General features: G+C 42.3%; 1 protein-coding gene across 4 annotated transcripts; it reads left to right on the top strand.

The window, feature by feature from the left end:
- Window positions 1-268: 268 nt before the first annotated feature.
- plekhg4b (pleckstrin homology domain containing, family G (with RhoGef domain) member 4B) lies at window positions 269-27,495 on the top strand. 4 transcript variants are annotated; one of them, XM_030394546.1, is made up of 24 exons: window positions 269-354; window positions 5,528-5,725; window positions 6,754-7,996; window positions 11,875-12,078; window positions 12,583-12,706; window positions 13,502-13,595; window positions 14,121-14,207; window positions 14,401-14,517; window positions 15,554-15,652; window positions 15,886-16,028; window positions 16,124-16,262; window positions 16,361-16,483; window positions 16,578-16,742; window positions 16,922-17,781; window positions 18,094-18,343; window positions 18,572-18,661; window positions 19,721-19,945; window positions 20,182-20,352; window positions 20,449-20,626; window positions 20,734-20,850; window positions 21,979-22,257; window positions 23,399-23,625; window positions 25,428-25,497; window positions 27,098-27,495. In XM_030394546.1, the coding sequence occupies exons 1-23, from the start codon at window positions 280-282 to the stop codon at window positions 25,470-25,472; spliced, it is 5,253 nt and encodes a 1,750-aa protein (XP_030250406.1). In that variant the 5' UTR covers window positions 269-279; the 3' UTR covers window positions 25,473-25,497; window positions 27,098-27,495. The 4 variants fall into 4 exon arrangements, with proteins under 4 accessions (XP_030250406.1, XP_030250409.1, XP_030250410.1 ...); XM_030394549.1 differs by lacking the exon at window positions 25,428-25,497; XM_030394547.1 differs by lacking the exons at window positions 269-354; window positions 27,098-27,495 and adding an exon at window positions 797-1,043 and having other exon boundaries at window positions 25,428-25,472.
- Window positions 27,496-27,853: the final 358 nt, after the last annotated feature.

The following is a 27,853-nucleotide window of genomic DNA, read 5'->3' as shown; positions in this document are numbered from 1 at the left end:
TCTCAAGACCGAATGTTTTTCCCGAACAAGGATTTCCTGTGTTTAGGCGGAGATGGGAAGGAGCTAACAAACTGTCACTTTGCCGCATTCCAGTGGTAAAAACATCCTCACCTCTTCTGTGTTTTGAGTTTTTTTTTCTTGTGATGCCTGTCAGAAACCATCACTGAGGTGTGTTAACTAATGATATGAGCTTATCTTTAACTCAGAGACAGCTTGTTCCGAAAAGCTCTGTTTTGAAGATGTCACTTCTGTCTTATGCAACAGGAGGATGTCCCACATATGTCAGCGGTGTGTAAGGGACAGTTAAAGGATTGGGTTTCCCCCCTGACAATATTCAAGGGGAACGTCATTGTGGTGAGTGACCTGAGCCACCAATCCTATGCTGATGTCTTCCTTTCTTTTTCCTTTTGAAAAGCAGCAGAATAAGCTGAAACCCTAGTCCATTTGTATTGTCAGGACAAAGAGGGACCATTGTGGCAGGAGGGGTGGAGGGGGAGCTGCCGGTAGAGGTAGGGGTGCAAGGGGTCATGGGGGGCAGCGAGGAGTTAGTCAGAGTCCGACCCCTGCTGGGTGGAGCGTCGGGGGTGTGGGGCGACGGGGGGTGGCTGTGCAGGTCAGGTAGTGTTTTTTTTTTTCTTTTTCTCTTTTCTTCTGAATGATGAGCCTGAAGTTGCAGCCGTGTGCATTTATCCAGCTGGAAGAGGCTTCAGTAGCAGAGCTGCAGCAGCAGGGCGGGGGAGGTTTTGCTGGAGGGAGGGTGAGTGACGGGGAAGCCAGCGCACTGCCTCTCTCACGCTTGGACACGAGTTTAGTCTGCTCCAGCTGCCACAGTGCACAGAGACAGAGAGTGAAGGCACGGGACCTGTTGATACCACAGCAATGACTTACGGAGAGGACTGTACGCTGGATTGTAGCCCTCGGCGTTGATGACACTGATTTATTTATTGACGTTCGTGATTTCGTCCCGTGCCTAAATGCTGTCACTGGGCAAAATGCACTCCAGAGCAAAGTCCCGGAGTTGTGACAACTATCTGAGTATTAAGGTACGAGCTCGAAATGTACAGTTCTACAGTGACTTTTTTGTTGCTATTTATCTCTGTGTGTTTTGACTTACCTTTTTCTGCTTTATTGAGTGTAAAACTTATTTTTCTTCTCGGGAAGCGTCGGTGTCTGTGTTAGTGTGTGTGTGTGTGTGTGTGTGTGTGTGTGTGTGTGTGTGTGTGTGTGTGTGTGTGTGTGTGTGTGTGTGTTATTGTGTGCATTCAAGGGATGGATGTTTTTGTCCCAGCTCGCAGACGGATGATATTTTGACTTCTAGCTCTGTAGCCAAAACAAGGCAGGTAGCTTTTTATAGGTGCATAAAGCAAGGGGGAGAAGAAAGGAGAGCGTTTGTGCTGATCTGGCATTATATTATTGTTTTGTTATATTTTTACTCAGTTTCAAGTATTTCATACTTTTATTTTCTCTTATTTTTAAATGAGAGAACATATTTTTTCACAGTAAAGGGGTACATGTTTGCATTCTCAGCGGAATCAAGTCCTTTGCTCTCAGATATTTGCCTGTTTGTGGTTCTGCTCACTTCGAAGGGCACCGGGGTTGTAATTCTTCATTGATGTCTCAACATGTTCTCCATCTGTTGAACAACAGTTAAAACTAACCATGGTAATCCTCACCATACTTAGTGTGGTTTATGGTGATGAAAGACAAATAAATGTCTTGACAGGGAATTAAACACTGGATTTGGAGACCAGAACTTATAAAAACTACACAGTTTAATCAGGAATTGAATCCAGTAGTTGATACTCTGCATTCACATATTTCAGCTCTGTGCTGTCAGCAGAAATGGTGTGTTTTTATCCGCAAAACAAAAAGAAAAGAAGGAAGCTACTTATCATTTCTTGGGTCAGTGAAATACACAATGTTGTATCCTGATAAGTCAGTTTTCTTTATCATCCTCGCTCTTGTTTTGGTATGTGCCCATGCTATATTTACCCTGCAGAGGTATCAGCAGACTTTGTTAACAGTCTCCTTTGTCTCCTCTGTCACTGCTCATCACCACTCCGATTGGTTGAAGGACCTCCATTCACTTTTTGTCTTCTTGTTTTCCTTTATGCAAAGGCCCAATCAAAAATGGGACTACGTGTGTCGTATACAGTACAACATGTATAGGGGTCAGCGAGGTCCGTCAGGGCTGCTCAGGAACAGTATCCTGTCACTGTTGTTTACATCCTGAAGGACAAAGTCATTAGTTGCAGGCTGATTTAATATATCAAGTCTTTCTGATAAGCAGCGTGGGAATCTGTACAGTTCCATTTTGACTTATTTAGCTTGCATCTTTTGTTTTGTTTCTGTGCCTTACACCTTACCAAAGTATCCTATAGCCTGCTGATTAGCAGATATGTTTCTCTCAGTTGTTAAGTGACCGTCAGGCTATAGGAATGTAAATGTTGATTTAAAAAAAAATGTAAGATATGACTTTTGCAGTAGGCCGGTGGGTGGCCAGTTTTATCACCTCCAGACTTCCATTATTGTTGATCTCGCTGTCACCTCACGGGCCCAGCTGTGTTTGTCACACAATCAGTGCGGGCCTCTCAGGGTTAAAGTTTATCTGCAGAGATAACATTATAACATTCACCAAAGTGACTTTTCTACAATGACATTCTAATACCACGCTGCAGCGCACCGAAGAATGTGACTTTCTTTGTGTGCGATGCGTCTGTGGTGTGTGTGTGGTGTGTTCAAGTACAGTGCAGTGGGAGTTTGATACTGACATTTGTAAGTTTGTGTCTGATCTTCAAACTGCACAGATTCAAGAGCTGTATTTTGACTCAACAGTGATCTTTGTCTAACATGATTAACATTACTTAACTTGATGCTAGATACGGGTTAAGGTTACTGTTTAGTTCAGTGTGAGTTATCAGTACAAATTTTGGCGTCCTTTGTCTGACTTCATTTCCCAGCCCCTCTCCTCCTCCTCTCATCAGATAGGATTTCTATTGGTGCAGATCAAAAGTTGAATCAAACTGCGTGCTCAATGGTGAGGTCTCACCAGGCTCTTTTGTTGGCGTCCTGGCACCTGGCAGCGGTGCAGGTCTGAGCAACCTGTGGCCTTTGTCAGCTCGCTGCCTTTGAGGCTGTTAGTGGGTTGGTTAGTGAGCAGCCTGTATGGGGGCTCCAGGGCTCTCCTGTTACACTCCCCTGGTGGCTTCATGCTCCACTGGAGGCCTGGTAGGCAGCGCCTTTTGTGTCCCTGACCCACTAAATGTGTCAGTGACCACCTCTCGCTCACTCTCTCTGTGTCTCTGTAGGTCTCTCACTCTTTCTTTTCCTGTGATGAACTCTGTTAGTTTGATTATCGTCTTCATTCACTTTGACACATGCTTTGAAATGTGCTGTACATTTAGAGTAAACAGCTTATGAAACATTTTCCCGTGGTCTATTTAATGTTTCACATGATTTACTTGAGGCAGCTTTTAAGAGGACTACAAACTTTCATTTATATCGCAATATTTGGTCTCACTTTAAACTCAGCGGTACTTCAACGTTAAAGAGAAAACTTGTTTCATTGAGACACAGAAACCCTCATCGTTGCAACATCTGAACAGCTGGTTCACCAACAGTACAGACTAAAGTGTCCCACCTGGATCTCGAAGCCATTAATTACCACCTCAGTCCTCCATCGCACAGGCGGCTGCTTACAAAGACCTGGCATCAGAGAGGGCGGGACTTCCCGATCTGCTTGCTCCTGTCCCGGCTGAGGGGTCTGAGACTAGACATACACCACCATACACACTGCATTCCTCTGTGGCTCAAAGCGGATGGGAAGCTCAGCCCTGGTGGCTAAGCTTAGGCACTCTGCTGAGAAACGCAGATATGTCTCCCACTCGCCAGGTGACACAAAGCTTTGCATGCTTCCTGACAGTGGAAAGCCATACGTGTTGTGTCTTACGGAGGATATTATAGACAAGATCTATTTGCCACTAGTCTGAATGTAAACATCGTGTTTCGCAGCCATTGTTCGGTTTTTGTGTTCATATTGTCGCACTGGATTAACACTCCTGCGCAACAGGTTGACTGGCATTTATCATTGAGCTCACGTCTCTGCTATGTAGAGCAATTGTTCTTCAAAACACTGTCCCTGTCAGTACCGCTGTTTTTTTTTTTCTGCCTTGGGAACCTGAAGAGAAACTTGCTGCTCTGTCCTAACTCTGCAGCGAGGGCTTTCCTCCCATTGTTAGCTTTCCTCCAATAAAACACCATGTTATTCTTCTCCCCTACGGGTGCAACAGTGACTAATGCCCAGAGACATTTTTTGTCTTGCTAAAAGCAGGCTGCCTGCTAATGGAGGTGGGCGTTTTTGTTTCAGGGCACCAACACTGTACAGCACATACCACTTAGAGAGGCGGAGTGCACAATGAGCGCCTTGTAGAAGAGTCGTGGCATGTGTACCAATGCACTGAACTGTACTCACTCTCCTCTAATTGATGGTGCTGAGCTGCTTAGATCAACAGGACAGATCCTACAAAGGGTGAAACATGGGCTGTCTGACAGGCTCACCAGAGCACAGGCCATCTTTGGATTTTTTTTTGCACACTTTTATTGTCATGTAAATGCAGCCCGGACATTCAAGTGGAAGTTGGAGGAGCTGCACCCTCAACCCCCTCACGTTCTTAAACATGCTACACAGTTGTCCTAGTGTGGGACTTTCCCTGGCATTGCCTTCTATCTGTGTGGTTATCGTTGGAGGCAGATGTCTCTATTCCACTGTTGTGTTCCACTCTGGAAGGACAGATAGCTGAGGGATGTTTGGCCTTGGCTCTGACTGTGGAGAGGAAGGTCATCGTCTGAACATAACTACAAAACCAGGTCAACCTCATCCAGGACTGCCGCTGTAATCCCAAATGTGTTGTCTCCTTCCCGGATAAATTGCAACCAACAGCGTGGGATGTGTCATCACTTCTGGTGGGGGCAGGTGTCAGTGGTCCAGGTCACGTACTGGTCAGATGATAAGTCAGCGACGACATGGTTGTTATTAGAGGGTAACATTGCACCACCCTGGCCGGTCCAGTGTGGACTTTCCAGTTATGCTGTTTGTGTCCGCTCACAGTGACGTCACTCTCACCAGGTGTTTCCCCTCGCTGCGATGGAAAAACCATCATGGCTGACATTTCCTGTCATGTTCAAGCTTCCTGACTGTCTGACTAAGTGGGATCATGCTCGGTTCTAATGTGCATAGGCAACCTTTTGTTTATCTAATTGAAATGCATGTGCAATAAGTGGGTATGTTGTTGTATGGTGAAAATTGTTTGTTTGTTTGATAGTTTGTTATGTTTGATAAATGTCCGTTGTCAGTTGTTCAGTCCAACGCTGATATCTCAAGAACCTTTTAACATGAAATTTTGTTAAGTCATTCATGGCTCCTAAATGATGAATCTTACTATCAATCAGAAGGCTCTGTATCAAATGTTCTATGTACCATATTTAACACAAGCTATCCAACCTAATCCAGTTCTTCTTTTCCCCACAGGACGCTGAGTCTTTGGACAACTGTATCCAGAGCACCTTGTCGGCCCTGTACCGACCCTTCACTGCCACGGCTGCCACCGTCCTGTGGCAACTCTTCAGTGTGGTGGAACGACAGTACAGAGGAGACGGCCTCCGCTGCCTCATTGACTTCTTGCTACCTGCCAAGAGAATCCTGCAGATCATCCAACAAGAAACCTGTGTGAGTTGTTGATGGATGTGAGAAATTATGCCTTCTATCATTTATTTCAGAATTCACCTTGAGTTTGAAACTTACCTGGTACTAGTGATTTCCTGCAGGACTGTTGGATGTAGGACTGCAGGACTCAGTTCTCATTTTTGGCCTTCAGTCTGTGGGAAAATGAAAGGTGCAGTGAGGACACAACAAGAAAACATGTTTCTGTACAAACATCTTGAAAGATAAGCCAGACAAAAATGTTTGTGACAGAAGAATGTGAGAACCGCACTGCTGAGTGTGAATATCTTTGCTGAGTGGGAAGGGGGAGCATCAGATGGAGACACAGTTGATTATTGTTCCAAAAACAAGCTGAAAAGCAGCCATCCCTCGATGAATAGGGAAACAGAGGGAAACTGTGGTCTGTTTGAGAGGCTGCCATGGACTCTTGGGTCCAAAGAGAAATTCAATATTCTCTCTCACAAGCTTTGATTGCCGTGTGTTCGGGCTCTAAGACCAAAGCACTGATACTTTAGTCTTCTGTATTCATCCCTGCGGTGATTACACTGTGACGATAGCCATAGAGCAATAGTTTCACCTAAGCTCAGCCCTTGAGAACAGTCTGCCGTGCAGGAGAGTCTTTGTATCACAGGCAATATGAGAGGCTTCAGATCACATCCTCCTCAGTCTCTGCCTTGACATTCATAAGAGATAAAAAAAAAGAAAGAAAAAAAGCCAACCCTTCAGCACTGTGTCTTTGCTCCGAGGGTCTGTTTGTTTCATTCTGTCTCAGTGAAGATTTGTGTTGTGGTTGCTATGAAACCAGGCCTGATCAGACAGGTTCTCCCCTGTAGTCGAGCGATCACTGACAGTGATTCATCCTGCACGTTCGATGAAAACATCTCGCCTCTCCAATAACGCTAAACATGTGTTTGAACACAGCTTTGCAGATGTCAGTCGAAATGATGCAAGTCGTACCACAGCTGAGCCGTGGCACAGATGATTATAATCTTTCAAGGGAGTGGGTTTTGACTGACTTTTGTGTTTTCTCTCAGGTGAGGTTCAGAGGACTGCTCTTCTGTCACGAGGGGTGGCCTCTCTGCATCCACGACAAAGTTGTCCTGCAGCTTGCTCCTCTGCACAAAGTGCGACTAAAGCAAGGAGACTTCTACCTGCAGATTGTTCCTTTAGGCCGCAAGACTGCCAAGCTCGTGATAAAATGTTTGTCGGCCAGTGGGCAGGCCATCACAGAAATCCCCATTGCAGAGAGCATGTATGGCAGCGTCTTCACGGCTGAGTTCTTGCAGAATGTAACACGTGACCGAAACCTGCACCCGCTACAGAACTGCCTGCTTACCACTGGAACGGCTGTGTTCAGGACGCCGTGGAAGAACGTGGTCAACCCACTATTTGTCAGCAGCACTTCGGACGCAATCATGCAAGCACGCTGCAGCAGAGGTGGCTTCCGCGGCCATCTCAGCACCTGCAGCACCAGCGGATCCACAGGGACTCTGGACAGCCACCGTAGTTCAAGAGAGTCCCTGCACTCTCAGGGAGCTGACTCAATCTTCTCGGAGCCCACCTCCCCAAACAGAAATCACATGGACGCCAACAGTGAGACGCACGGTGTCAGTGCACTGGACACTTCTACACCCATCATGAAAATTGAAAGATCGACCGAAGAGTGTGGGATTGGAAAGGCAACTGATGATAGTAGTGGGAGAGAGCGAGGGCCAGTGTCCAAGATGCTCTCCTTTAGTACAGACCTCAGTAACCCAGGCCTTCGACGCCGCCACCCAAGGGACTCTGTAGCCTTCGAGAGCAGGAGACTTTTCAGGAAATCTTACATGGAGGCCCTGCAGAACCCCATGAGCCTTGGGTCCAGCTCTGAATCCATCCTGGAGGAGAGCCCAGAGCACAGTACTGGCCTACGAGAGAGAACAGTAACACCAGGCAGCAGCCCCGACACCCGCTCCTCCTCCTCCAGAGAACTCTTATCTCGGAGGTTGGGAAGCCGAGGCTGGCTCAGTGGTGATGACTCCAGGCCCAGTACACCTTTACTTTACTTACAGCGAGGGTTGAGGAGTGCAGAGAGACGGGCAGAGAGACGTTCAAAGTCACTGGAGAGGACTAACAAGGCCGGCCAGGTCAAAGGCCACCGGGAACGATCCTCCTCTGGAGGCTCAGTCAGCATCTCCCCCAAAAAACTGATAAACGGCTACGCCCTTCGTTTTGGGAAGTTGGATATCGAGGCCGCTTTGCCTGGTTCGGAGAGGAGAAGCAGCAAAGAGGAGTCGGGTATGTGACGCTGCACTGATGTTCAATCCTGTCACAATTTACACAATTCACATTTAAGTTGCTGTGTATCATAGAAGATACTGTGTCTGTTAGCTCTACAAACAGGAGAAAGTACCTAGATACAATTACTCAAGCACTGTACATTTTTGAGATACTTTTACATTACATACATTCACAGCTATAGTTACTAGCTACTTTTCAAATAAGATTCTACGTACAAAACATATGACCAGTTTATAGTATATGAAACATCATTTTGAGTTGAACCCCTAAACATGTAGATCATAAAACAGATAGTCAGCCTCCCCTCACCTTGTTAAATAATATAACAATATATTTTTTTAATATAATATCACTGAATTCATCATAATAACACTATTATGATAAGTATGTTATTTAATACAGTATGAAATACATCTTTAAGGGTTTACTGCAGTATCACTACTCATTATTAATACAACGTGGTTTTGCAGTGATCCCTCAAATGTGATTAGCAAAAAAAAATATGTATGTTACGGAAGCAGGGTATTTTACAGTTTAACATTGAACTTCACTGAGAATTTCCTTTTTTTTTTTTAAATTGCCCCAAGCATCTTTTAGATTTCGGCACATATCCAACAACAAACATGATGATAGGCAACAGATATATCAGTCAGGCTTTAGTTAAAAATCCCCTGAAAACACCAAAACTGACAATGATTTGATCATAAGGGATAGATTAAATGTGTATTAATCCACTGCTGAAAATAGTCCTCAGTAAATGCACAGCTTTCACCTGTTTGAGCAGTGCCCCACTGTTTTTGGAGATTGTTTCTGGGTTTGTGAAAACGAAACTATTAATTTGCAAAACTTTAAACATCTTCAGTTTATTGGGTCAAGTCAAGTCATGTCATGTAATGTCTATGGCTTGTCATTTCTCACGTATCAAAAAACACAACCTAAGGGTGTGAAAAGCAGGTTTCACTCTTAATAGCTTGATAATGGTGGTACCTCACCAGGGTGTGTAATCATCCCCTGCAGCAGGACTGGTTACAACAGTTCAACAGGTGGCGTCAGTTGATTCAGCTCATAACTGTGAAGCATTAATGCTGTCAGCGGTGACAAATTGCTTTTCAAAGCCCCTGTGTATTCTTTGGCACAGTCAGGGCACAGGTACGGCCCTACCCTGGAAACAGAACTTTAGTCACATCCCTGTATTTTCTTTACCACTGCCAGTCTGTTTGTGTGTGTGTTGGTTCATACAGGGCAACTCAGGAAAGCTGCGATGTGAGAGTACCACCCAGGGAATCATGCTGTTTTTAGAAAATACAGATTCTTCCGTGAATTGAAATGTGAACTGAAAACTGTGTATTTAGAGCTCTGAATCCTGACCCTGGACAATGCCAGGCCGTAGCTTCAGCTTTTAGGGCTGATTTTTTTTTATTCCATAAAAGTGATCATATATATGTTCATTCAAATGTGTTGAAGGCACCACACTCAGCAAAAATACAGTAGTTAAATCACAACACTGCTGCGTTCCTGAGATTACCTCAGAGGGGATTGTATTTCAGCTGCTGCAAAGCAGGTTTCCCACAACGACATTTCAAAGGCAACAAAGGATCCTGTAAACCCTGTAAACCAACCACAGGGTCCCCAGCATCCCACAATGACATGACCCTACAGTGTTGTTGGGGCTGGGGGCTGCACTGATCCCAGATGGGTTGCCTCATTTACAAAAGTTTCCTTTGTGAATCAATCAGCCACTGGGGATCCACGGAAAAAACCTGTCAAACTATGCCTTGTGTCTTTGGAGAGTCCATTCAGTCCAGAAACACAAGATCTAACCTGCAGTGACTCACACCACTGTTAAAGAAATACACTCTGGAAGGGTTGAATTACTCATGATATGAGACAAAACAAAATCAAAACCCATCTATTGTGAATTATGCGATCAATAGCTCAAAAGCTCCGCCAACCAGCACAGATTTAACCTCACTGATGGCTTAAAAACGAGTCCTGCGGACTACACAAAAAGCAGACGTTCACACAGGACAATACTCAGGAGGCTTTACTCTACATTTGTCACTTCCTCTGAAAACAAAGCAATTTAGGAAACATGCAGCAAACACAAGCCTGGCCACACAGTCGCACAGGAAATGCACCAACTGTTTGAAGACAATAGAGGCTGAGCTGGGAGGGTTTACTGTCACACAACAGAGCAGGACAACACAAGAGGCCTCAAACTGTTTGAAAAGACAACACACAACAGGTGACCATGATCACAGATCTATCAGTGGAGCCGGTTAAATGATGGCCTATCAGGGTTTTATGTTGATTTCCAAGCCTGCTTGGATGCCTTGTGTTTTGAAAGGACCTGGTTTTTGAGTGGAGGCACTTGGACTTCAGTGTCAGTGTCAGTCAGTCCATCACTTAACTACTCGATAAATTGACATGAACAGACATTCAGGTTCCACTGAAGATGAATCCTTATTACAAAACTATTGACATTCCCATCAGCCTCAGTTTGACTTTGTGTTACGTTTTGTGTGACACTCCCTTCTGTTTGCACAGTGGCATTACCATGTAGCTCAAAGCATCTCAGTGTTTTGATTATAGCCCAACAGAACCACTAACATGGGTTTAGACAGTCTTATTATATTGTAAATTAAATGTTCTCACAGAAATTTGTCACAGCCCGGCTCTTGGATTGTGACAGGGATAAGAGACGTGAGAGTATAGTTGGTAATAGAATAAATACTACAAAGTAGTTTAAATGAATGAGTCGGTCAAATTTGTGGTGTCTGTGCCGTAGAAAATAGATGAGAAAGAGTGTGCTGCAAGGGTTTGTCTTGCTAAAACAAAGGAAGCCCAACAAAAACGCCACAACTTAGTGGCGTGTGGACAGAGACCTCGCTTCTATTCTCTGGCCTGATGAATTCGAGACGTGTAGTTGACTAGTAGATTCGACTCTGCTCCTGATGCTCTTCTGCACCAGAAATACTCGGCCATAGAATGTATTATTATTATTATATTATTATGTACACATTTAAATTACATATTGCCAAAATTTGTACTGAAACATCTTCCAAGAAGGCAAATGTTGCTTTCTAAAAGATGAGCATCTGTTACGAATGTTAACAGCCCGGTTGGAAGATCGCTGTAAGGACATCAGGTCCTTAAAAAAATCAGACTCAACCCCTTCAAACAGGCAAACAGGAAGCTGAAAAGACTTGGCAATTTCAAGTTACTATAAATCAAATAAATGGACCTGTCTTTTCCTGTTTTTACAATAATCTAATTGATAATCAATTTCCAAGCTCCAATGTGACATGTTTTGATGTTTTGCTTTGTCTGGCTATATTGCATAGATCAACTTGTTATTGGCGCTCTGCTGTTTACTGTTTATACAGTATAAAATATACATCTTGCCCCCAAGTTGTTGACATTCTCCCTTAACCAAAGCACAGTGAGGAATCCAGTTAGTTACACAGAGATATGCACTCTGGGAAGGTTTGCACGCTGCTTCGCTGCCTCAGGAGCAGGATCAAGTCTATAAACTTTGGTACCACTTGGGAATGTCAGCGCAGCATTCCTATAAACAGAGCCTGGAGGTATGTAAGCCTGAAGTGGAGGAGGTGAAGATACGAGAGTCTAATAACGCCTCGGTTACCTGTGAGTCAGACTGACTAAACACCTGGTCTCTGTGATGAGTCAGCGTGAACTCACACCACTAATAAACACATCCATGAGGTGTTATCGATTAGGTCAGACAGTACTGAGGTGAAAGGAAGCTTCTAATTTCTATTCTTTGTCCTGTATTTTTGTCCAATTGTTGCTCAGTAAGTGCCACTTAGACAATCTGCCGGATTTGCGCTCACTATTTATAATTATTTCCACAGGACAGCGTGATGACAGCCTCAGCAGTGAGAGCAGGCAGCACAGGCACAGTGGAGAAGAGTCACACAGTTCTAAAGCTGCCAACGGGTCGGCCATCAGGCTGGCTTCAGTGTCGAGCTCCTCCTATGGGAGCAGCGCAGCCCTCCCCAGGCTGCTGCCAGAGGTCAACCAGGAGCTGCTCACATCTGGGGCGGTCATCTTGCCAGGTAGGGGAGGAAGGGTTCGGCTGATATTACATGCTTTCATTCATACCCAGCAGCTTGTCTTGCAGGTATCTTACGCCCAGTAGTTAATAGTCTTGTGCTATATGTTCATCATATTTCACTCAGTTAAAAAATATAAATATAAATTACACATTTTCCCTGATTATTAGCTGGAAAAGTCAAATCACTTTGTTAAAAATCCTTTAAGTCATGACACCACATATTCCAACATGCCTTCTCCCCTGCTGTGAAGAAGAAACAGGCCTTAACCTCAAATAATCATGAGTTTGTGAGTTTTTCTGATATTATCTATTTCTGGATAATACTGAACTGTGCTTGATCTATATCAGGCTGTTTTTTCAAGTAGTTTCGTATCCCACATAGAGACTAACTTGTAGGTCACGACACTGAACTGCCTAAAGCTCAAACTTTCCTGACTGAGAAAGCGATAGTAGACATGTGAGTGGTGGTGAGTGTTGACCCCCCTGCTCGTCTTTTCTCTTCCAGGAAACCGAGATCGCAGTGGGAGGGCAGTGCTGCAGGTGTGCACGAGAGCTCAGGTGTGGGCCGGTGAGAGCTGCACGGTCAATGACCTCACCTGTTTATTGGGTTACTACTATTCCACGCTGCGGTAAGTCTCACATTCTCAGGGTTTGTTTTATTTTTTTTTCCATTAGAGTAACTCCAGTAACTTACACACCTGTCCCTCGCACCTGAAGTGAACACGCCTGCTGCCTCATGCAGACTTTATATCGCTCATTTAAACCTTGAAGTTGTCATTTAGAGCTTACACATGGATTATATATGACTTTAACCAATCAGCCAAACTTTATTCGTAATAGCACTTTTAAAACTAATCAAATGCTAATCAAAGTGCATTACAAGTGATTGGCAAAGCCATAGGGTGTTAGAATAACAAAAATGAATCTGGAGACTAATAGATATGCAAAATAAAGTTAATTGAATAAGACACCAATAAATATTGTAAGCCAAATTATTTACAGAAGAATAATCAAAAATGATAAAAGGAATAAGAAGATAAAATGATGAAAAACTACACATGATAAATTGACTGGATTCCTCCAGGAGGCTCCAAGAGCTTGGAGTGTAACAGCTGAAAGCACTATATGTGTTTTTTTCTGCTTTGTAGAACAGTTAAAAGAGAAGAACCAGAGGCTTTCACACTGTAAAGCGCATAAATTCACAAAGGTCTCACAAAATAAATGTTTTACATCCTTGTCTTTCAAAACTATATTGAATTGTTGGACTTGTTATTGGACCATCTCCAAATAATCCTTATATGTATATAGTTCTTTATTCATGTTTTCCTCGTTTATCAAAGATTAGCAAAAGCTAAGCTTGTATAAAATATCATGCAATCACTGGTATCACAAAGTGCACTAACTGTAATACGTTTTATTTCTAGGAAAGAAAGGTGTGATCAAGGCCTCTCTGTTGTAATAGACAGCAGGAGGCAGCCGCCTGTTCCAGCTCTGTTGTCATCTCTGTCTGAATTGCAGGTGAGTCCGCAGTGGAAAATATGTAATTACCCTCCAAACACACGCCCAAAGAGCCGCTCTGAGTCTCTGTTGTCCTCCGAGCTGTAACGCTACGTCTCTCTCTCAGAGTTATTACGCTACTGCATTCCTTACACATTTCTTATTGTTTGACCTCTCGGTCTCTGACACAGTTTTTTTTTTTTTAAAGAGGCGCACCTTTGAATTGGTAGTGACTGCAGGTTCCAAGACATTTTTGTGAAAAAGGCTGCCCTCGGGGCTCTTGTGGAGGAGCCTGTGCTTACTTGTCTGTATTTAACCACATGCTGCCAGCAGCCGGCTTTCAAGAGACATATCATCATGTTATGATGATGAGTTTCTCACTGATGTAAGGACGGTGATTCTGTAAACCACAACACATGCATCAGAAGTCACCTTAAATACACACTTTACATTGTTTAGTTGTTCATTTGAATAATCTTCATGTAATAGCACTTATTTTCTCCATTTTAAGTGACTATGAAAATTGCTCTTGCATGTTATTCTCAGGCATTAGTACCAAATGCACTTTACACGGTTCTCTTCCTGGTTGACAAGGAGGCAGCAGCCAAACCTGAGAGAGACATCAGTGTACAGGTAAACAAATATGGTTATTATTAGATGGATTAGAGTGATTTCAAATAAATTGATGGTAGTTTTGAGAAAGTATATCTAGGCCGTGATGACACAGATTGTTGTTTAAGTTAATGTTATTGTTGCTTTGAAGCGTGACAGCAGACACGCTCAAACTGAGACCTCATTGTGTAAGTTTTGTTTCTTCTTGCCACAGACCGAGACGCTGTCATCTCTGAAAGCCCTGCTGAAACACATCGACCAAACCCAGCTCACACGTGACTTGGAAGGCACCTTCCACTACGACCACAACCACTGGATCCACTTCAGGCAGGTGGGTGTGACAGAGGTGGCTGGACTGTAGCCAGCACGTAAACATATTAGGGTTGCTACAGGCCCTTATGCCATTTCTGCTGTTTGGGTCGCTCAGTAAAAACAACAGGCAGAGTTTGGTGATGTTGTGAAAGACAGTAGGATCATCGGATCTGACCTGAGTCAGGCAGAAATTTTGATGGATGAGGTAATGTACTGAAGTGTTTTGTTACGCTAAGTTATGTTTGCCAGCTTCCTTCCTCGCTCTCTGACATCATCTGGTATTTCCCTAGAATTTATGATGACCAAACAAAACAGACAGTTAACTTGAATAAAATTAGGATTTCTCTGGGTTTGTTGGAAACAATAAGGATAATGTAATGAGTTGTTGACATTTTAATACATTTTATCATTAGAAGTTGATTCACAAGCTCTTGCAAACATTTGATCTAATCCATCTTTTTTTTTTGATTTTGTCAAAATGGATCAAGTTCTTCAGCGTCTAAGTCCAAACTTCTAATGTTACAAACCTTTACACTTACCCCTGAACCTAATACTGTCTATGTTTTGAATACTTGCACTTATCTGTTGTTAAAATGTACATAACCAAACTAATTCTAACTCTAATAACCACATTTTTACATGAAACCTGCCTCTGCAGGTGATCAAATACATATAAGATGTATGCCTTACCTGCAGTGCTTTAAAAATTAGTCTTAAAGTCTTAAATTTGATTAAAAAAACATCTATAAAAGGTTTGAAAATCTGTTGAATTGAAATGTCTGATAACTGTAGACACCCTGCATTTGTAAACATTCTTAAGAGCTTGAGATACTTTTTGGAAAATAATATTTTTTGGTAACAGGACTACATGTATAGTGCCTGAAAAGGGTGTGTGTCAGAATAAATGAGAATACATTGAAAATTCTAATACTCATTTGTTCACATTTCTCCACTACAGATTTGGAGAAGAATGGCAACAGGCTTCAGTAATTTTAGATCATTTGACACTGCTAGCAGCAATAAACTCTCTCTATCTTTTTCTATCTCTCTCACAGAAAATTGAACCCTTTGCCAGCAGTTGCAGTGCGGCCATATCCTCCCTTCAGGAGTCCATCAGCACAATGAGCAACAACGGCAACCTGAAGACCTCTGAGGTCAGAACCAGCCCCCTGCAGGCAGTCTGGCCCTCTGATTTATGTGTCTCCCCTGACACACAATAACTCTCTGCTGGCCTCTTTCCTCCTCACTGGAATAAACAGTTCAGCAGTTTGTTTTTATGGCTAAGTGTCATGATCTTTGGGCCTGTTGAGGTCGAAAACGTTCATGTGTATCTCCATCGACTGTTAAGTCAATAGTTTTTATTTGTCATTGTGCGTGTTTACTTCAGGAGGTGTCTGAGGTGATGGAGAAGCAGAAGCACCTCATGAAGTCTGTATTAGATGACACCCGTCTGAACAGACTACGTCTAGAGGGAGGCACTGTCCTCGCCCGCATCAGGAAAGAAGAGGCCTGTGAGAATGAAAACTACAGGTACTGTAGGCTGGATGGACATGACACAGGTCAATATAAGGATAATAAAATGAACTCTTCATCAAGTGTGGATTTGTTTTCTTTGTTTCTTCTAGAGATGCTGTCGACATGTTGAATGCACTGTACAACCAGGTAGATGAAGAAGTCCACAAGCTTGTGATCCTCTCCAACAAGTCTCAGAAACAGCTGGAGAGCCTGCTGGAGGTGCACAAGTTTGAGGAGCAAACGCAACAGGTGAGCTTGAACTATTTCCCTCCTGACATTAACATCTGTGCTGCTGTTTTCTGATATTCAATGGAGATAATCAATAAACAAACGCCCTCTCCTTCCAGATCAAACTCTGGTTCAGTGGTGAGGGAGAGAAGCAGCTCACACCTCTGGAATCCCTAACTCTGTCTGCAGCTAAAATTAAGGAGATGAGAGAGAGTGTTGAGCAGTTTCTGGAGGAGTCGGTGGTAAATAGAGAATAGAATTTTTTTCAACACATTACTCATGGATCACAGAAGACAGTCAGTGTTAAATTGATCAGTTTTGTCCTAATCCTGACAGCACCAGCAGAGGCACGGCCTGCAGCTGGTGAAAGAGTCTCCGGAGTCCCTTCCAGATTCGGTTCTCCTCGACTTTAAGCAACATCTGGGCTCCATCTTAGGCAGAGTGGAGAGGAGGAAGGCCCAGCTGGACGTCCTCACCAACCTGTATGAATTCTATGACTCAGTAAGTATCAAAAACTAATGTCAATACTGTTTCAAAGGTTCTGTTAGATTTCACAGGAGTGCTCTCTATTAGCTGTCGTTACATGAACAATATTTCTACAGGACTCTGAGGCCTTTTTTACCAATACTGTGTCTCTTATCTTTATTTAAAGTAGATTAATAACTCTTTCTAACGTGTAGGTAAACCAGTGGATGGAGCACTGCCAGGATTACTTCCATCACCTGAGTCTGGACAGCCCAGGCGACATACTTTCGTCATCTGTGGTGCAGATCCTACAGGATTACTACACCGAGGCATCCAAGTTCTCCATGGACAACTTCAGCACCCTCAACAACATGGTGCTGTCTCTGGAGAGTCCTCAGCAGCTGCAGCAGTGGAACACGGTGTGGCACAAGTGTCAGGAGACCAAACGGCAGTTAGAAGAGACTTTGGCTCGAGCCACGACAGCAGCACCAGACTCCACAGCTGAGGATACGCCAGCTGTAGAGAGCCAGACTGCCTCTACAGAACAGCATGAACCTAATGAGTGTGTGCTTTTACCTGGGGCGATCACTCCCTTAACTTTAGAGGACAACAAGCCTCACTCTGCTGGGCCTTTCTCCAAGAGCCCCACCAGTTCAATCTCCTCCTCCTCGCACTTCATTTTCCCCGCCGACTGTGACAGCAAACTGAGGCAGAGCCCGTCCATGTTTGACGACACGGACAGCGACTGCACCGTCGACTCGACCATCTCCTGCCACTCAGAGCCCGTCTACTCCGGGACCGCCCGCCTCCGCAAGCAGCCGATGAAGAAGATCATGAAGAAGACCATGAGCTATGAGCTGACCCCAAGAGACAGCAGTCACTCGGATGTCAGCCACATCCATGGTTACACGGGCGTGTACATCAAGGGTTTGGAGGTGGCAAACAACGTGTCGGCAGAGAAGAAGCTGCAGAGACCTGACGTGACGAGCCCGGCGTTGGGACGCAGCCGCAGCATGTCTACACCCTCCAGGGTCCACAACAGACGCAGTGACGGAGATGGAAAGAAACAGAGCAGGTGAGGGGGAGAAGAGCTGATATGAAACTTTAACAGGGGATTTACTTTACAACCCCAAACCCTTCCTGACTCCTACACAATAGAACAATGGACAGATATAATTCATGAAGTATACAGTATACAAACAATTAAATAATGCTGAGAAAATCCAGCGTTTTTGCTAAATGTGCTTGATAAATTATGTAAAATGTATCAAAAATAAAGAGAAAACCTTGCTGAAGTTGTTATTGGTTGGTATTATATCAATAAATATATCAATGCACTGTAAAAAGTACTCAGTCTTACACCTCTTTGTGTCTTCTTTTTCCCCAGTAAAGTGCAGCACATCATGGACGAGATGATTTCCACAGAGAGGGAGTACGTCCGCTCTCTCAGCTACATCATCGAACACTATTTCCCCGAGATGGAGCGCCTGGATCTGCCGCAGGACCTGCGAGGGAAACGCAGCATCATTTTCGGGAATGTGGAGAAGCTCTGGGACTTCCACAGCCAGTACTTCCTGAAGGATCTGGAGGCATGCGCCCACTCCCCGCTGTCCATCAGTAGCTGTTTTCTCAGACACGTGAGTCCAGGCGGTCGGTCAATGAGCCCAGAGGTGACTCTCTGACAGCTTCAAAAACAACAGTGACTGTAATGATGTGTTGACCTGTAGTTGCTCGTGTTTTTCAAAACATCTTCATGTGTCCCATCAAGTGTCACGGTGCCATTCACAGTGTTAGGTAAAGCATACTGAAACGTGTGCATACTTCTAACTGTAGTCAGTGTTGTAACTTGTTAATCTTGTGTGCAGGAGGATCAGTTTGGAATGTATGCCCTGTACAGCAAGAATAAGCCCCAGTCGGACGCTCTGCTCAGCAGCCATGGGAACGAATTCTTTAAGGTGCGTCTGGAAGCTCTGGGTACATCCATCACACACCGACAAGTCCCGGGGTCAACACGAAAACAAGACGCGAAACACTCTCAAGACAAAAATCAATTCAAAAAGCAAATGTTTGATGTTTTGGATGTAAACTGAATGTATCACGAAAAGTATCCGCATTAGAGCCCTAACCAATAACTTGACATGGCCAGTACTGATGGACGATTCAGATTAGATTTTACAGAACAGGGCAGCACGGTTACACACAGGAATTTTTGTGTGTCTCTCTCAGTCATCTTATAAGAAGAAAAGCAAAATAAAGGAATTTAGAAAAGTAGAAGCACAACAAGAAAATACAGAAAAGTACACAGTATGAATTTCTATAAAAAGTTAGACAACAATCATTAAAATACACTATAAAATATTGCACATAGATTTATTTCAGGTTGAGCAAAGAATGGAAATAATCAATTTTTACTAACTAATGAGAAGTTTGTTTAACTAGGAGGTGACATTGAGATGAAGATCTCTTTTATAAATGTGACTGAGCCAAGACAGGGTCAAAATAGCATTCAGCACATGACGAGACAACAACAACATCTAATCACAACAGCAGCAGTAAGTGTGATAAGATACATTTCACAATACAATGCATTGACATGGTATCTTTATTTAGGCATATCGTTATGTTCCAATGGGCTGTTTGGAAACCTAGATGTGTCCAATAAGAACAGACTGAGTTGGAAGGCTTGTTAGAATTACTGGTAAGATCTCAGGACAAGCTTTTGGTCGTAACAGGCAGTTCTTTTGGAGCTTTGCTACATTAGGCTGCCAGGATCATCCACTCCAGAGGGAGTTAGAGCTGTTGCCCTCAGGCCGCCGTGCCAGGGCACCTGTTTGGAGACTCAGAGACTCATTCATCCCAAGTGCTTTTCATATGCTTAATGGCAATTTGCCCCCTGACTGCATTCCTTGCCGTACCCTGGCACTTGTTCTGTGTCTGAATTTCCATTTCGCTGCATAACAAATTTACCCTTTGAACCTTGAACCACACCAACAATCCTCACTGTCTGTCTCCAGAATAAGCAGTTGGAGCTCGGGGACAAGATGGACCTGGCGTCCTACCTGCTGAAGCCCATCCAGAGGATGAGTAAATACGCACTGTTGCTCAAAGACCTGATCAAGGAGTGTAGTCCTTCCCGGGAGCAGGAGCTGAGTGACCTCCGCACCGCAGAGGAGATGGTCAAATTTCAGCTTCGTCATGGCAACGACCTGCTGGCTATGGATGCTATTCGGGGCTGTGATGTAAGCAGTAATAATGGGCACAGAGCGATGCAACGCTATGATGAATATTTTGATGTCTGCATGAGAGCAAAAACACTACCTAAAGTTACTATAAGGCAATCTGGGGAGACAGGTCATTAAATCTATTTTTGAATTCGAGGTCATCTTGTTGTGTTTCCAGCAGAGTGAGGTCAGAATCCCACTAGAAACTGTATTGTTCTCTCTGACGCATATGACCGGCCGTGTTTCCTCTCCAGGTGAACCTAAAAGAACAGGGTCAACTCCGCTGCCAGGATGAGTTCATCGTCTGGTGTGGACGCAGGAAATACCTCCGCCACGTCTTCTTGTTTGAAGACCTCATCCTCTTCAGCAAGACCAAAAAGATCGAGGGAGGATACGACATTTACATCTATAAACAGTCCTTCAAAGTAAGAATATATTGTTTGGGGAGGGTTTTCTTGTGGGGTAAGTTTCTGCTATACACAGACAGTAGATTTGATTTTCTGTTTTTTTTTCTGCTTTAGACAGCAGAGATCGGCATGACTGAAAATGTTGGCGACAGCGGGCTCCGTTTTGAGATTTGGTTCCGCCGGAGGAAGACGCAAGACACCTTTATACTCCAGGCCAGCTCCGCAGAGGTCAAGGCTGTGTGGACGGCCATCATAGGGAAGATCCTGTGGAGGCAGGCGCTCAGAAACAGAGGTGATTTTCATTGTAATTTTGATCTAGGTATCAGTGTGACTCTCAGACTCTTTATCCTACGTAAGGCTTAGGTTTTGTCGTAAAAGTTTTACATTTCTAAATTTCAGCGTTGCGCATGCAGGAGATGGTTTCCATGGGGATCGGAAGCAAGCCTTTCATGGACATCAAGCCGAGCGATGCAGCTATCAGTGACAGAGCCATCGACTATATCATGAAGGGGTCAGGTGAGCTGTTCCTTCACATTTTACGTTTGTGTTTTGTTATTTTTTTTCTGTCTTCCTCTGACTCTCTTCCTCTCTCTGGTTTTTGTATCTTCATTATTCAGCTTGTATTCGTGCAGACTCTTAACATTCAACATTCACTTTGATAAGAACACAAAAACTTGGTTCTTGATCACAGGTGTTTTAAGGGAGAACAGGTTTGGTCGTCGCATTCAATCGATCTTGCTCACTAGAGGGCGCTCCTGGTACTAGTGTTGTCACGATACTGGAATTTCTAACTTCTATACAGTACCTTGAAAGATATAGATATTCAATTTCAATATTCAATATTCAAATTGACCTAACAAGGACTTATCACAAGTATCACATTACAATCGAAAGTCTTACATGAACTGTCGTCTACAAATACATCCTACCCCTCCCAATGGGTGCTGCCATTGTTTTGTGACATTAGACTCCCTTATGAAGTCAGGATATCTGCCCAGAGTCTACAGATGTGGTGTTCCATTGTACTTTATTCAGTTGGAAGTTGGAATGTTTTGATTTCTTAGAACTTGATATTGAGGCGCAATGACTTTTAGTGGTTATCACGTGAAAATGTAAATATCCAGCTGTTCTTTGTTCCTCTTCTAGACTTCTACACATTTGGTTGAAAATTACAAATAATTATTACCATTTTAAAAGTATAAAGGGAGAGCTTTAGATGGATTGTTGGCTTAGTCGCTAGCAAAAACAAGTACCACTGTGGGATGCTTGCATGTTCTCCTCAGGTTGTTTGTCACATATTACAAAGAGTGGCTGACACAAGGATGAGTTGCTTATTATTGTTCTTTGTTGTTTTTTTCATATTGTTATATAAGGATTTAAGAATGCACTCATAGGCATGACTTTTCCTGTTCATTGTGTTTCTTGTTGCAGGAGATTTGTTTGGTTATAGGAATTCATTGAAATGAACCTTTCATTTAACCTAGATCCTTTTTTTTAATTTTGCAACCACTGTACAGCTATTTTACATGAAACTCTGTCATGGCGTACCAGTGATGCCGTATAAAAAACATTCATGCCCTAATTATCATCAATAACAACCGCAGGAATGTTAATGATGTGTTTGTTTGTCTGCCCTGACAACAGAGTCTAGGACCAGAGCATCCATCGCGGTGCCTTCCTTTGAACACGCCACTTCGTTCAAGAGACCCCACTCCACCATCTCCAACAGCAGCACCTCCTCCTCCAGCAGCCAGTCGTCCTCCTCCCTGCTGGGCTCGCTCAATCTTCATCTCTACTCCTCACCCTCTCACCCACACACACATCCGTACCCGATGACCAGCGTTCCCTCCTTCGCGCAGTGGCCCTACGACTGCATAGAGGAGGACGAGCTGGAGCAGGACACGGGGAGCCAGCCCTCCATGAGTGAGTGGCTGTCTGTTTCTGCCCGTTGTTTTCAGTTGAAGATAAAACATAGCATTTCTGTATTAAAATGTCGCTTGTTGCTTTAACTCCCGGGAGAGAGTCAGAGAGGAAGAGAGGAAGTTGGTGAACGAGACTGAACATAACTTGAATAATGATCTGATCTCGTCCATGCACATTCCTGCCTGAGTCACGTCAGCAGTGGTGGTTGTTTGACAGTGATGACAGGTGTTTATTTTGGTAATTAGACAAATGGTGAACATCAGATACAGAAAAGTTCTTGGCAAAATAAGAAATACAAATAGAGTCTCCAGCATAAACACTGTAGTTTAACAGTGACTTGGCACATTATCAGCTGCTCATTTGTGCTCTCTTCTAATGTTGCTCTCCACTTTTTATTACTCAAAGTATTTTCTGATCGTTCAGTGTTACGCAAAGACCTGATTTACTTTGAATCTACTGTAATCGGTGTTGCAAAAAACACAAAAACGTAATGTTTATGGATGCTAAATCTGATGAACAGTTTAAACAGTTTAAAATCTATAAAAGAATGTAATCTATCAGCAGTTTTCAAAACACACAATGCCTCTAAAGACATTTAGCCTACTTGAAACTTTCGTGTTTTGAGTCGATTTGAGTTTGATATTGAGTTATAGCAGATTAAATTCGGCTTTTTTGACAGTTTTCAACAGAGAAGATCCTTTAATTTAAGGATGAAAACAGATCTCTTCAAACTGATCTTAATTATTTACAAAAATAGAATACAAAATACTTGTTTGCATAATTATTCGTCTGTGCTTTACAAAGCAATAAAAGTAAGATAAATAAAGATAAACACTTATAAAATGGAGAAATGCTTGAAAATAAACATGACAAATATAAACTGTTTTTCACAGGGATAGATGAGGGTTTACTTTCTGCCACATTGTGATCTTTGCTGCGACCACTAGGAGTTGCCAAAGTCTGAACATTTCTTATCTTTCACATAGGAGCTTCAGGAAAACACAAACAAAGCCTTGACGAACTAAGTAACTGCCTGCAAACTGACCGAACTTCCCCAGAACTCCTTTAGCCTTTAATGGAGTTCTGTGTTGTTTGATCCAGTTTAACAGCTTCAACATATTCTTTTTATGTTGTGTGACAGTGACTGAGAGCTCGGAGACGTCCTCCCAGTGTACCTCCACTGACAGTGTAACAGGGCTCAGCACCGTCACCATACCACCACACACCAGCATGGTCATGGACTCCCTGAACAACAACGATCCCCCCTCCTTCCTGTGCTCCTCCACACCACCCTCCTCCATCGAGTCTCCTTCGATCTTCCAGAAAGAAGAAGACCTCCAACCGCCCGGCACCAAGTTCATCACTGCAGTGAGTGTTTGATGATTTATCTTCCTTGTCATCTCATACCCAGATCACCTGATGTTGTACCACTGCTAGCAAAATGTTTTATGAGAGCGTATTTCATTCATCCATCTATTTATATTGTGAGGCTCTAGCTCAAGTCCTGTGTTTCAGTACAAGTCTATGTTTGTATGACGGTATGAATACTTAACCTCAGAACGTTTTGATGTAATTTTACAAGTGCTATTTCCTTGAATATATGTCATACATCAGCAGCATCTGGGACAGTTGAAGTATGAAGTACTTCCCTTTTTTTCACACTAATCATATCTATTCTTTTTTTTACTGATGCTATGATTTCCTTTTTATTTAAGATAGTAATCTACTTGATGAAATGAATTGTGCTTATCGTTGTATCTTCTACTCTTCCCCAAATATATCACCCACTAATAAGTTATATTTTTCTATTGATCCAGCAGATTTCATTAAGCCCAGCCTTAATCTACCAGTATGAAAAATTCAGCCCAAAATACTCAGCCCACTGGTACCACTAAAGGGCATTAAAATGTGGGACATAATTATATGATTTGTTTTCTTTAGATGCAAATACTTTATGTCTTTTTATTCATTGCACTTACTTATTCTCGTTGGATTAGAGCTGCAGCGATTAGTCGATTTGTTTATCGAAAGAAAATTGATCACCGATTATGACAATCAATCATTTTCCAAGCAAAAATGTCAAACATTTGCTAGTTCCAACTACTAAGATGTAAGGAGTATCTGCTTTTCTCAGCATTTATGCCTGTATGAAGAGTCTTTGGGCTTTGGACTGTTGGTCGGACAAAAGAAGCAATTTCGAGACGACACTTTCGGCTCTGGATGAGCATTTTTCACAACTTTTTGTCATTTAATAATTAGGTGATAAAAAAAGTATATATAAATATTTATGCCATAGAAGCAATACTGAGTTGCTAAAAAATGTCATCACATTATTTTGAAGTTCTCCTATTTTGAGAATGTCATTTTTACATTTGCCACAAACAAAGACAATAGAATTTAAAATGGATAGTAATTAAAAACGTTTTGGCGCCATGTTCAGGGCTCCCGACTAACCTTGTACACTGGTTGCACACTGGTTGCGCTGGTGCAGCAGCGCATAATTAAGGTGCACCCAGTAACACATTATTATTTAATTTCTGAACAAATAATGTCAATGATTATTAACAGGAATTAAGACACTAAACATTTTTTTTTCGTCTTATGAATCACAGCACACACGTCAACAAATTTCAATAACAAAAATACTTTTATCATCTGACCTGCTGAATATCAGGCGCTCAGTTGCACTTGACAGATTTTTTGGCGCATATGAACCACAAATAGTCGCACCCTGCAACCCTGATGTTGGTTATTTGTCTGAAACCAGAAACACTTATGTGACTTTAGAGCCCTATTAAACCACCAGGCTATGATGAAAAAATAATAAATCATAAATCATCACAAATATGCACTGATATCTGGTCACATGAAGACGTTTTGTATTCAGATCTCTAACCATCTGAGTAAGCTTTACGCCAAGCTGTTACTAATAATCAACATGTTTGATTTTTCAAGTTGGGAAACATATAAATCAGAACATGAGCCTGTACGTCATGAAGAGAAAAGTGTGTTCTGTGAAAGTCTTTAGACTATATTTCCTCCTTCTCATTCACATGTGGGAGAATGACTAATTTAAATGAGCTGGCATATTTTAAGTTGGATTTCAGACTCAGAAAATTAACTGAAGCTTCAGTTTAACTCAAACCTTTTTGCTGTTTTGTTTTTACCAGAGCACGGCCTCTCATATAGCAGTAGGCCTCTCTACTGTGGTCTGACTCAGAGCTGAGGGGTTTTAGCTCAGTAAGTAGCCGGTGTCACCAGAGTGGACATCTGTGTTGTTCCCTTCACAGACTCATTAACAACTGTGAGGAGCCTGTGGACTGACTACTAATCTGTGTGAAAATGTGCTTTTGTTGCCTGTATTGTGTGCTGCATGGCAGTGTGTCCTCGGGGGTTAGAGGGCTCTCATTCTGATGGGTGCAATTGTTTTGTAAACTTCTGTCTCTTTCTCATGTTTTTCCTCTCGGTTTCTTCATCCTCTCATTTCCTCTATGCATCCGTTTGACATGAGGGTGGAATTTGTGTCATTCAGTATGTGTTGTCATGAGTTTGATATGTGTTTGAATGCATGCACGCTTGTTGTTTTGGGGGCTTCGGAATGCATTTATGGTGAAAAGTTTTTTGGGTTTTTTTGACAAACTGTTGAACGTACGATTTTTATTTGTTTCTAATGTTCTAACAAGTTTAATGTTGAGGCTTTATTGTTCTTCATGGAAATAACGGTATTGCAAAACCACTATACACAATATATTCAAAAGATCAAATTAATAAAATATTACATTTTATATAGCAACTATAAAATAAGCTGTAGGAAATGAGCTTAACAGAATAGTCTTAATTTAAGTTACAATTAAGCAAATTAAAGGCTTGTGGAATAAACTTTGGTCTTTCTGCTTGTGGTGTGACCTAAATAAAATTAACAGTCACAATCACAACATTTGTATTATTCCCCATTTTTTTTAAATTAGGCTATAGTCATTTTTTGGCTTTTTGATTTCAAAATTTGTGTTAAATACTTAAAATATTTGTCTGTTGAAAGTGTTATTCCTTCATGTTCCATGAAGTGGTAAAAGTAGTTTTGCAGTAATCTAACAGTAATCTAATCATAAGCATTAAGTGTAAAGTTATAGCAATGTGATAGACTTAGACTTTTAAATTAAGTCTGTATATCATAACATCCTGAGAAAAGGATTGCTTTAGCACTCCAAGAAAATACATTGTTTGTTCCCGTTTCGTTTGTTTGTGCTGCTAGAGAAGAGCAGCTAATAAAACCCAACCTGAAAATAACTTTTAAACCCACTGGTTTAAGTCAAGTTAAATGCACTCTGTAGCTGTCTAACATTCTTAAGCCATTAACAACTCACTGTCTGTCAGAGATAGACACGGAGAAACTGTTCAGGAAACTGTTGAGATGAGTGGCTAATCCTGAAAGAAGCATATCATGTCTTAATTGGCAGACGAGGTTGATTTTCAAAATCAAAAAAATCTGTTTTTCTAATTTAACATACCAAATAGAGTATTAACACGGGATCAAAGCACATATTATAGTCGTTAAAGCTGTTCTGAATCCAATACTACCAAGCATTTGACAAATCCCCTTGTGACTATTGAGATCTCTATCATACTTGAATTCTGTTTATTTAATAATATGGAGTTAGTCATTTTATAATTTTTCAAAATCAAACCAATAAATTGTAGATTGATTTAATCACACGGCCAGTGAGTAAAAAACAGATGTTAACAGATGTTGAAAAAACAATTCTAAGCGCTGTAAAGAAAATGGATGAATGTATTCTGTGTTTTTCTAAACCCCTCATTCTTTTTCCTTCTTTCTTCATAGCTGTGAAGTCCTCAAGGTGAATGCTGCTCGAAGCCAGTCTGATTGTCAGCACGAGGAGATGTGAATAAGAGGAATCCAGCTCCGGAGCACTAAGACTTTAATGGATGAAGCTCGATGCTATTCGATAACATTTCATTACGATTCTGTAAATTGACTCATAATATACACTGCCACGATGGTACGTCAGCGGTCTGTACATTTGATTTAATCGAACTAGGTATGAATCAGTGTTTATATTGTAGATGAGTTTTTTTTTTATTATGTATTTTACAAAAACAAAAATAGTAGCAGGCAGATCAATCCAGACAATGTTGTGCTGTCATATTTGTTGTCTTTCGTTGCCAGTCTTGTGTTAAGACAAGTTTGTACAGATGATATTAAAAAATGTTTAAAAAACACGCCGTTGTATTCATTTCTTTGCGAACAACAAACCAAGTCAACAATATGGGACCCTTCTCAGTTAAGTAAAGCTTTCTGTATGTGAAACCGGCTCAAAGTGTGAACACAGTTGCAGATATTTCCACTGATAACAAAGCATACGTTTCAAACCACATAGACACCCCTTGCGGATTGACAGACTGAGCAGCACTGAGACCCACTACTACCGGTACACTCAGAATGAAGAAGTGGTTTTTCTTTCACATTAGAGAACCTGACATTTGTGTACCGCAGTTTTTTTTCTTTCTTTTTTTTTTTTTTCAGTCCGAGTCAAACATCAGACCACAGCCCGAGCGGTTCAGGAGGGGTCTCACCTCC

Source organism: Sparus aurata, chromosome 17 (genome assembly GCF_900880675.1).
Source record: "Sparus aurata chromosome 17, fSpaAur1.1, whole genome shotgun sequence".
NCBI lineage: Eukaryota > Metazoa > Chordata > Actinopteri > Spariformes > Sparidae > Sparus > Sparus aurata.
Note: the sequence above shows the minus strand (reverse complement) of the source record. Positions and strands in the feature narration are given on the sequence as shown.